Source organism: Amphiura filiformis, chromosome 18 (genome assembly GCF_039555335.1).
Source record: "Amphiura filiformis chromosome 18, Afil_fr2py, whole genome shotgun sequence".
In the NCBI taxonomy this organism is placed as follows: Eukaryota; Metazoa; Echinodermata; class Ophiuroidea; order Amphilepidida; family Amphiuridae; genus Amphiura; species Amphiura filiformis.
The window spans coordinates 52,633,596-52,645,550 of NC_092645.1; the positions used below are offsets into that span (position 1 = coordinate 52,633,596).

At 35.9% G+C, this 11,955-nt stretch overlaps 1 protein-coding gene across 1 annotated transcript in view; it reads left to right on the plus strand.

Moving 5' to 3' along the window:
• LOC140138809 (rab-like protein 6) overlaps positions 1-9,842 on the plus strand; it is a 45,918-nt gene extending 36,076 nt beyond the window's left edge. Inside the window, exons 10-14 of the mRNA XM_072160581.1 lie at positions 639-825; positions 1,304-1,691; positions 2,356-2,530; positions 5,227-5,378; positions 8,586-9,842. Coding sequence (XP_072016682.1) covers positions 639-825; positions 1,304-1,691; positions 2,356-2,530; positions 5,227-5,378; positions 8,586-8,792 — 1,109 coding nt within the window. The 3' untranslated portion in view covers positions 8,793-9,842. The remainder of the gene's footprint in view (positions 1-638; positions 826-1,303; positions 1,692-2,355; positions 2,531-5,226; positions 5,379-8,585) is intronic.
• Positions 9,843-11,955: the final 2,113 nt, after the last annotated feature.

The following is an 11,955-nucleotide window of genomic DNA, read 5'->3' on the forward strand; positions in this document are numbered from 1 at the left end:
AATGTTAGATCTGCAGGTAGTGCTCAGGGGGTTAATAGATTATGTCAAAGGAATATATATAGGCTTAGAGAAAAAAAAAACAATTTTTGACCAAAAATGCAAGATCGCAACTACAAAATGCAAGAAAAAGCAAGATTTATGCCCCAAAATTGGCGAAAATAAAAACAAATTAAAAAGCCCTTTATTAATAGACTTAATTTATCTTTATTATCCATTGCCTTGCAACAGCAGACCTGAAGCAGGAGGGGCTTTAAATACACAAATATTTCTTCATAAATCAGCTGAAAATGTCATATACTGAATGATTTGTGTAGTAAATAAAGAATATTACTTGTAATGTTGCTTGTTGGATGTGCCAGAAAATTGATCGTTTTTGCAAACTCAGGCTGGAAAATCAGGTCAAACTTTAAGCTTAACCAGTTGTGATGGTTGTCGAATTCTGCATGTATCCATCACAGAAACATTTCGTGGTAGAAATGAATCTTAAAAGCCAGAAAAGCACTAAAAGCGAGATTCACGGCAAGAAATTGCAATAATTTACAATATTCACTTGACGTATCTATCGGATGAAAAGTCACATTATATTTATTTGTGTATCTATTTATTTTCACCATTTTTACATAAATTAACGAGTGTAGAACCAGCAGAGGAAGTTCAGCAACAGGAGGTTAAAATAGCAAGTGCAGAAGACTTTGTACCAGATGAAGGCTTGGATCCTAGGTTCCTAGATGAGTCAGAGTCCAAAATGAAGAAAGCCAAAGCATTCTTCTCACAGAAGGTGGCAGCACCTAAGCAAGAGAGGCAATCTAGGCATGATAGTGATAGGTAAGTACTGAGAAAGTTGGTAGCAAGAAAAAAGTCTTTTCACTAGACGAAGGTTCTTAGATCCTAGACTTGGATCCCAAGTTCCTGGATGAGTCCAAAATGAAGAAAGTCAAAGTATTCTTCTCACAGAAGGTTGCATCTAAACAAGAGAAGCAATATAGGTATGATAATGATTAAGCGAGTATTGAGCAATTTGGTAGCAAGAACAAAGACTTGTTTTATGAGATGAAGACTTGGATCCAAAAGTTCCATGATGAATCAAGAAAGTCACAGAAAGTAATATAGCCCATAATAAGCAAGAGAAAGTGTCTAGTCATGATAATGATGGTTGATGAGTACTGAATAATTTGGTTGCAAGAACAACAACTTTTTATCAGAGGAAGCTTTGGAGCAGCATTTTCTCACTTGCTGATGTCTCCAGGCCTGAATGCTGTACCGGCGTACTTTTTAAATAATTGTTTCCACTTCTTTCCTCCAGTGATGAAAATGATGGTGGTAACCCCATGGTAGCAGGCTTCCAAGAAGAAATTGACTCTGAAGATGAAGACGATGTATTCGCCCCACCACCTGAAATCATTTCAGGAAAAAAAGCTGTTACCAGCTATGATATCGAACTATCAACTGACGAAGAGGACAATCAAGTTATTGCAAAAGACAAAGACATATCTGATGATGATGATGATAATAATATGTGGAAAATTAAAAAGAATTCGGGGATTGGGGATAAAACTGGAAGCGATATATTGGCATCTTTTGGTATGGATAGCTCAGCTAGAGTGAGAAATAGAAATTCGATTACATTGGATGAAAAACCGCCCTCAACGGATAGTTCAAGTGATGATGAGTTGCCACCTGGGATACTGCAAGTAAGTCAGGGCAGATTACAGCAGTATTGATCAAATCAATTGTTTGGAGCGCAAAAAGGCCAACTGAATTTGCTGCCTGGAGCACAAAAGAGTTAATCACCTTTGTTTAACCTTGTCAGTTAGCCGTTTTGTGCACCAAATAGCCCATGCAGTTGACATTTTTGCACTCCAAACAGTTTTAAATTCATCTAAACTTTGTTCAACTTGTCATATGTGAGATGTATTATTGTGGATTGCATACACACAGTTGGGCAGCGCAGTACCTACACGAAGTGCGCTTTACATGTTGCATGACTGATACACACTTTAGTAACTCGCTGCCTGACTGGCCAGTGGCAAAAAAGTTCTTGCAAGGCTTGAAATAAGCTGACTGGAACCAGGAGCAATTTGTTTTTTAACATTGTTCCTGGGATTATACAAGAACCAGGATCAATTTCTGAAGAAAACCTTTGCTGCATATACAATATTCAGCTTACCAACCAGCAAGGACCAGGAGCAATTGGTAGCATTACGAGGGCAAATTTGCTCCCTGTGCTTGCTTATTTCAAAGCTTGTAGTTCATGTCCATTGCTGCTTTCAATGTACAGAAAAAGTTATATTAAAATTCTGATGTAGTACTAAAAACTTATTATAATTTTTTTTTTCTTCAATACTGATGGTACAGAAAAACAGAACATCTAGTCCTTCTGATGGAGACACCAATCAAACGAACCAAACATCTAGTCCGTCTGACGGTGACACCAATACCACATCCCCTATGTCTGCTGGTCTTCAGTTGCAATTAGAAGATCTCAACTTCTTAGAGAGTGTGGGGTCCAGCAAACCCAAATTATTACAAAGTAAGTATGGGTGAAGATTAGGGTTGATCTGCTGAAGGGAAGTGGTTGCATCAGGCAAAATTTTGGCCACCCCTCCCCCCCCACCTGACACTTGGCTCAGATTTTTGACCAGAACTTGCCCCCCCCCCCATTAGATTTTATTTAGTCAATTGTTTTATCTGATCAAAGAAGGAAGGCATTACTGTTAAGACCCAAAGGTCCTTATGTACAAAATAAGTTAGACCAGTTCTAACTTTAGACCTGGTGTCGGTGTTCGAAATAAGCACTTATCCTCTTGTCCTCTTGTCCAAAAATCACTGGGGACAACCATATTGAGCTAAGTACTTATCCCCTGGACAACCACTATAAGCTACTATATTTTACCTCAAAAGGATGACACATTTTGGGGACAACCAAAATGTAGTGAGGACAAGCAGAATTTATGCTTTAGTTATCCTCAGGATAACCTCCATATTTTCCTTATTTCGGACACTGCCTGGTGTAACTATGGAGGTTAAATTTAGGGAGGGAGGATCCTTTTACTCTTTTCTTTTGCTCCTCTGCTCCTATCAAAGTTCAGAAGTTTTAACTACAGCCATATAATGTTAAGCTACATGTATTGCCCTGTAACTGGATCTAAATAATATGGAATTTGCAAACCAACAATTAATTCCCTGTAGGACTATTCTCCATAGTTAGACCAGGTCTAACATTAAACCTGGTCAAACTTGTTCTGTGCATACAAACCTTGAAAGCTTGATGTTAGCATTTTAGATGATATCTATCAAAACATACTGTTACGAGGTCAAATGAAGAATGGTAAAGAATAATAAAGATGGCATGACCTTAGACCATTTGGAAAACTTGTTGCACAGGTCTGCTTGTTCACTGTTCAAAAGGGGTAGTCTTCAGGGAACGACTCTTTTCAGAGCCACCAAAAATGTTTAACAGGTAGTTGAGGTCTGCTTGTTCACCGTGAACGGCTCTTTTCAAAGCCACCAGTACTAGTAGGCAAGGGGCATCCTACATGTCTCACACTTAGGTACTTTTTCCTTAAAGCCTTAATGTACGATTTCCGTCAAATTTTAATTTTGTTATTCTTTATTCAAAATGTTGAAATAATATTAGTAATAACTGCCGGGAAGGGTTGCTGTCTGATTTAAGTTGAAATAACAAGGTAAAGTGAAAGAAACCCCACTAGTTATTTTGACCATTTAACATGCAGTTCTATGGGAGGACATATTATCATGATTTTTAAAATTATGATAATATGTCGAACTTTGCTCTGTTGACCTACAAAGACAACAAATTTGGCCGATTCCATTTAGGTGCAAGTTGGGACATGTGTAAGCATTACAAATATGCAAAAAATCAGGTTTGAAAAAAATTAACCAATTTCATATCGTACATTAAGGCTTTAAGGTGGCTGTGTACTCTCAGACATGCATGTAGTAAAAGTGCAATAACTTTGTAATTATTCACAAAAACATATAAAAGTATACATTTTATGAAGGCAAGACATCAATAAATCTTAATATAAATACAGATTTGGGGTAAAAACAACAATTTTGAAGAAAATCACAACAAAGTGAGTTTTTGGCAATATTTGTTAGGTACATCAAAAAAAAAAAACACTCTTTCCAAAATATTTTATTTTCTTTTTAGCTCAATCTTGAGGCTCCATTCCAAAAACGTTTTTTTTATTTTTTTGATATTGGCCTTATTTTTGAGATATTGACCATATAAGGCATCAAAATGAACTTTTAAAATTCAAAACGCCTATTTGCACAAAATGATGCCCAAAATCGGAAATATACCAAAATATAAAAAATGAGAAAACCGTTTCTTGAGTCGATCATGCTTTTTACGATGATCATATTTGCTTACCTATAGATGCTGTATTTATTGAGTTATCGTATTACCTAAATCGTCATTTTACCGAGAAAATGAACATTGAAATAATGGCCGTTGAAGTTTAAAGTGGTCACATTTTGCACTTTCATCGAATCTCACAGGAGAATGCGACAGTTTTCGCTTTTGTAACTCATATTACGTGAACATCGGGTAAATCCACAGCCCCTTTAGAAGTGTGAGTTTAAATCCATTCATAACTTGATATTTAAATCGGGGAAAGAACTTGAAAAACCCACATTTTATCAGCTAAAACGGAGCCATTTGACCACTAGGTTTTGTGAAATCAGTGCTTCCGTGGTGTTTCCATAAGATGCGCCACAAGATGCAGATAAGCGTCGCATATTTGTGCGTTAACAAATTGTGCGATACGCAACGCGATGAGTTGTTGCGCGCGTGTACCTTGTTGGTACAACAAAAATTTTCTTTCCTTTTCAATTTCAAACACGAGTGGAATAGTGAAATAAAATCCTTAAAATATTGCAGTTGGAGTTTACAAATCTGGATTTTCATTCCTTGTATTTATAAAAACATTTAACAAGGTACAAACATATCATAAAAACTCAATTTTGAGAAAGAAACAATGGCTAGAGTACACAGCCGCGTTAAGAAGTCAGCTACTCCTGACGAAAGCTTGACAGTTCTGAACTTGTACGACTGCGAACCTGCTAAAAAACTTGCTAATTGTTGTAAAAGCCTATCCCACAATTAGACTTTGCATACCTCTTCTTTGCAACATAAATCACATTCGTGCACACTACAAATGGTTCACAAATCAATTTGTATTGTCCGTTTTCGTATTTCAGAGAGGGCATCTAGGACCAGTGATGAGTTTGATATGTTAGTTACTGTAACACAAGATAAGGATTTAAGTGATTCAGATACAATGACCAGTACTAGTACAAGTAGTTCAGCTAAAAAGAAGAAGCATAAGAATAAGGAGAAACACAGAGATAAGGTAAGGGATGACTTTAATATTACTGACCTCAGTATACCTCATATACTGAGGTCAAAGGTCATTAATATTTCAGTTTCAGCAAAAATGTCACTTTGTACCTTGTTTGTTTTTTATAGTTTCAAACTTCTAAAAAAATATTTTTGCAAGAGTATCATTTCCTGTACATATCAAGTTGATTTAAATTAAAATCTAGTCAACTGGACTTAACTATTTATTCATTCATTCATTCATTCATTCATTCATTCATTCATTCATTCATTCATATTTTATTTTCATCAATCATCAAAATGCATGTAATACATAAAAGCCAACAAAGTAATACAAAATATATAAAGCTAGAATATTAAATACAATCAGGAATCAATAGTATAATCAAGCTTACGATTAAATCAATATAATGTAAGTCAGTACAGTAATATAATAATGCATGCTTAAGCAGACTACATTTTAAATGACAGTAATGATAATAATAATAATAATAATAATGATGATAATAATAATAATAACACAAATAATAATAATAATGATAATACAATATAGTACTGCATGATTAATTATTAAGCAGGATTAAGCAAGCATTAGATTATACAAAATATATGAATGATCATTGATATAATGAATAGTCAAAATTAATATGAAATATGAGGCAAGAATTAATGGTATAATTATATATCGATACAATCAATTAGTAACAATTATATCAGTATAATATAAATAAATACACCAACATAATAATGCATGCTTATCAGAATACATTTTAAATGGTCATTGATACAATAAATACAAAGTATAGTAATACAATTCTAAACTAGGTTGTTGAGCAAAGGAAATTGAGAGGGAAAAGAGATGATTGACGAGGACTCTGCTAAACGCGGGACGTGAGGTGCAGAGACCTCATTGACACACAAACATACACATACACATATCCGACAGAAAGAAAAGAAGAGAAAAGAATATGAAAGGGAAGAAAAAGAAAAGAGAAAGAGAAGAATAGTGAAGGTCATAGCTACTAATTACGTCAAGAGCATAATGGAAACAAACGCCTACGGTTTCTGATGATGATTCTGATGATACAGTATTAATGTGAAGTTCGGTGGCTACTATTGTAGGAATGCAAGCAGTAGAGGATAATTAAAGCACACAAAGGGAACACAGAGGGAACACAATACAAAGATTGGATAGCAGCTAAGTAGAATTAAAAAATCAAGCACAACTACCGTAAAGCTTCGAGGGTAAACATGTAGTGTCTATGCCAAATCATATTCACCGATGAAACATTTTTTCAGCCTGCTTTTAAAGGCAACATGTGATACAGAGTGTTTGATGTTAAGAGGAGAGAGTTCCAGAGAAGTGGTCCTCTGGTTTTAGAGGTGTTACCAGCAAGAACAGATTTAGTAGGAATGATGAATGGCTCATTAGCATGTCTGGTGTTATAGGGGTGAGCAAATACATCAATGTTGAAAAAATTGTCATGAAGAAGATCAGGAGGGAGTAGACCATTATAAAACTGAAACATAAAAGAACCAAGTTGAAGCTTATAGATATCATAGAGTTTTAGAGTTTGAAGGGAGGAAAATAGAGGATCGGTGTGAGCAAGCCATAGGGAGTAGGTACAAGTTATAATAACTCTCTTTTGAAGAAGGAACAGTGAATGTAGGTTAAAATTGTTGGGGTCAGCCCATACCAGGGCACCATAGGAAAGATATGGGAGGACAAGGGAGTTATAGAGAGTAAGAATAGAAGATGAAGGGATGAATTGCCTGACCTTACGGATGATGCCGTTGTATTTGGAAACTATTTTTGTAATGTGCTGTGTGTGGGAGTTCCAGGAAAGGTTGTGATCTATAAGCAGGCCTAAGAATTTGGTAGTGTTTACTTTTTCAATAGGTGTGCTATCTATTTTAATATCATAAGAAATATCAGGTTTATTGTTATGTTTATTTTTGAATACAATATAGGTCGTTTTCTTTATATTTAGTGACAATTTATTTAATTTAAACCAGTTAGATATTATTTTAAGTTCTCTATTTACAGTTAATTCAAGTAATTTAGGGTCACGGTGTGAAAAAAGTATATTGGTATCATCAGCAAACAATATGAAATGTGGAGTAGATGTTGTGCAGGGAAGATCATTGATGTAGAGTAGAAAAGAAGAGGACCCAAGATAGATCCTTGGGGACACCGAGGTTACATCAGAAGAATGAGAACAAGAGCCATTAATCATGACTTTTGGCTTCTTTCAGAAAGGTAGTTTTTGACCCAATCATTAGCAAGACCTCGAATACCATAATGATACAGTTTGTCAAGAAGGATTGTGTGGTTTATGGTATCGAAACTGAATTGGTATCGAATTTATTGACTGGATGTTTCCTCAAGCGGCGGCGATTGGTCAGTGACCCGTGACAGGGTCACAGAACTAGATTTAAATTTAAATCAACTTGATATTTTATACACCTGGATGACTGAAAATATACACAAATATTTCCTGTACATATTTATATTTGTCCAGGTTTGGTGCATCCCCCATGTACTTCAGTCATTGATTAATGATGATGTTATATCAATGAAGGGATTCACTAGGTCTGTACATAATTCTTGTGATTTACAATCCGATGTGAAGCCAGCGGTTTACTTTTGCCAGTCCAATTTTTGACCCCCCAGCCACCATTGGATTTTCAAGCGAGTGTGATAATGATAATGTGGAAACAGCTCCACAAAGGATTCAATAGATAGAAAATGGATCAGCTGTAAATTGCTGTTTTAAATATGCATGTAATATCATTTTATTGATATTTAAACATACAATGACATAATTATGTTCCTGCGTTGTAGGCTATTCGTTACAAAACCAAATATATGAAGAGTGTAACACTGGCTTTTGGTTATCATTACGTTTCACTACCTGAAGAGAATTGACCAAAAATTGAATTCCCTCACCAGTTACATAAAAATGACCTTGTGTGGTATTTGGTTCCCAGGATGTGAGTTTTGCCTGAGGCAATTTGTGGTTAAATGTTGATCCCTCACTACAAGAGTTATTACCGTCGATTTGGTTGAAAAAAGAGGTGAGGCATGATCAAATCTCTCCAGGTAACAAAACGTAATGTTTAGTTATTTAGTTCAAGCTGTGTACAAATTTCACTTATACTTACTAGTGTTATAATTATTCTAAAGAAATGCACCATTTTATTTGTTTTTATGCTACAGGACGATGAGAAATCCCATAAGAAACATAAGCATAAAAAACATAAGGACAAGGACCGTGAAAGAGATGACGGATCAAAAGAGAAAAGCGACAAGAAAAAGAAGAAGAATCGTAAGAAAGCTACAGAAGGAGAAAATGCGGTCAACAGTGAAATGAACGATCTAGAGGCATTTCTAGAAGGATCGGCTGGCAACTATGAAGCCTTCTGAGTTCAAAGGTCAATGATGTTGCCATGGAAACATTGCAGATTGTATGCTGCAGATAATAGTCAGACTATTTTGTGTAGATGCATTGTGGGTGATGATTTTTGATTGGAGAAAGTTTCAGATGCAAGAAAGAGCTCCACTTTTGATGAAAATATGAAATATACATTTGGTAGATGCATTGTGGGTGGTGATTTTTGATTGGAGAATGTTTCAGATGCAAGAAAGAGGTCAATTTTTGATGAAAATATGAAATATTTATGTGATGCAAGTGTGAAGTTTTAGGTTGTGAGATTATTTACAGGATGGTTTGTAAGTGTCATATCGTCCTTGGGCAGGAAAACCGCCTGTGTGTTTGTGGCCCCTGAACATGTTTAAAACAAAACTGCCAACCAGTTACATAGGAGGTTTTGCTTTAAGCATGTTCAGGGGCCAATGACACATGAGGTTTTTCCTGCTCAATGACGATATGAGGTTTTGAGATTTCTTTTTTCCTGCTCAACGACGATATGAGGTTTTGAGATTTCTTTTATCCCTGTCTTCATTAACTAAGTGCTCAGAAAGCAGGGCCCATGTGGTTTGTCAATTTGGCAAATACTTAATTTTGTCTCAAAATATGCAGAAATGTTGTAAAAAAGCAGTTCTGTTGATTTGAAATATTGTAAAACAAATTGTTTGTCAAAGAAAAAAATACTGGTCTGCCGATGTGGGGTGCAGTGGGCTAATCCATTTAAAGTCCACACTCCCCCTGTGGAAAATTTGGGAACAGGGGGAGTATGAATTACAAATGGAATCAGCACATTAACCAACTCTATTTAAAACTCACCCTTCCTGCGTTCAGATGTTGATTCTTTCTCAGAGGATGTATGAAATTCAAATGGAGCTGCCTAATGTGTTAATTCCATTCGAAATTCATACTCCCCCTGCGGAAGATATGTCTAACATCTTCCAGTAGTGTGAATCAATGGAATTGGCAATGAAAGAAAATTAGTACCAGCATGAATAGGAATTTGGTCAAAAATAAGTTACCATATGCATATTAATGTTTTGGCGAAAAATATTGAATCTGCCACTGCAATTTCAACATGGCGTTATTTCTCAACTTGACGAGACACACTATAGTCTGTCTCATCTCAAGTTGAGAGTAACGCCATATTGGATTTTGCAGTGGCAAATTCTAATCAGTGCAATTATGTGGTTGCGTCGCCAGCGACTTCTACGCGTGTGTATATGCCTTATGGGATTCGGTTACCGCAAGTGACTCAAATCTGCCATTGTGAAATCCAACATGGCGATACTCTCAACTTGAGACGAGACATGCTATAATCCTTCACTGAAGTCTGGTGATTTTGTGCATTCTTGCAAGAAGAAAAGACAGAGAAAGTTCACCCACATATGCGGTCATCTTAAAAAAGTTTGTTTTTTGAAGAATTTCAATTAGAATAAATTCCTTGCGAGAATTCTTTTCAATAATAAGTGATGATTTAGCACACTCCTTATTCAGGGAAGTTTTTAATTAATGTATTATTATTGTAATTATGATGTGATAGTTTACCCCCTGTGACCCATTGTGTGTGATTCATGATTGTGTATACATCAAATATGTAGAAACATGTTGCCCAGAATAGAGAGAAAATGCCTGACCTGGGGTTAATTTAGATAACAAAAGTATTGTTATGAGGCCCGCCGTGTCTCTAAAACATGGTAGATACCATTATATTGAATGATAGAACGATGCGGAATGCCAAGTTGTTCCACTTCAAAATAATGGTATCTACCGCATTCTATCAAGCGATAGGTGCATGACTGGGTCTCAAAATAATACTTTTATTCTCATTCTTAAACAGATCTCCAAAATTACAGAAAATGCAGAATTGCATTGTAATTCATTTATCCGGATTTGTCTCATATCCGGCCAATGCTTGGTCCCATCATGGCTGATTAGAAGAGGTTGGACTGTTCTTGCTTGTTACCAGTCAAAGCAATTAATTGTTTTTAAATTAAAACATCCCTACTTAGTACAGAAGTTCTCAACATTTTTTTAAACATTACCTCATTGGTGGAAGTCCTGACCCCATGTCAAAATGGACTATTCCAGTTGAAATCCATACACCCCCTATGGAAGACATGACCTTAGTCATAGGGGGTGTAGATTTCAAATGGAGTCACCCATTCAGGTAACTTCATTTGAAATTCACACCCCCTGTGTGGAAGGTTAAGGTTGTGTCTTCCTTTGGGTGTATATGGATTACAACTGGAATAGCATTGGTATGACACAGTTCTTTTGTGTTATATTTGCTGGTGTAGTGCACGTTAGAATATGACCGTTGCTAGGTCAACTGGCTCACGCTTTCTTTGTTACGAACCACTGATCGAAATGATCACAACAGAAAGCCTATGGCATATCATAATTCAGAACAGGTGTATGAGCCCAGGCTTGAACCAGTAACCAATGGTTACTAATGTGCACTACGGCAGCAAATAATCGGGATACAAGCATCTGCAAGTGTAAAAGAATTGTGCCAAGGACTGTAGAGGAGTTATATACATTTGGCTACTACATTTAAAATTCACACACTATATGTGGAAGAATTCATGGTCATTTCATTCCAGTTGCATCTTAGGTTAAATCCAGATGTAGTTTTATGTTAATTTGCAGTTGAAGTTTGTTTGGATTCAACTTACACTCTTATTGATGAAAATGTGTGGTTGGATTATGGAATAATTTAAACTGTCAAATTGAATTTCACAAGGGGGGTGGTTTTCAAACAGAATAGCCAATTGTAACTGATAGGACATAAGAGCTTGATTGGTAACAATGTCAAATCTTGCCTTTGTCTTATTTAAATCATTTATACACTAAGCCAAAAAAGAAACTTATAATTTTTCACAAGGTCGTATCTTAAAATCCTGTCCATCAAAATTAACCAAAATGACACACATGATTGCCTCAATACTCCACTCTAAACACATGTCAATAACCAAGCAGTTGTCCAACTGACACAATAGCAAAATGCAGTGATATGGAACAGCTTCCTGGACCACATTCACAGCCCTATTGGCACCAAGCAAACGAAATCTGTGAGAACAGCATCTTGAATCACTGGTCACAAACTTACCAGGATCATTATGTCACATGTCCAAGCAAATAATGAAGTCCTTTAGTAAC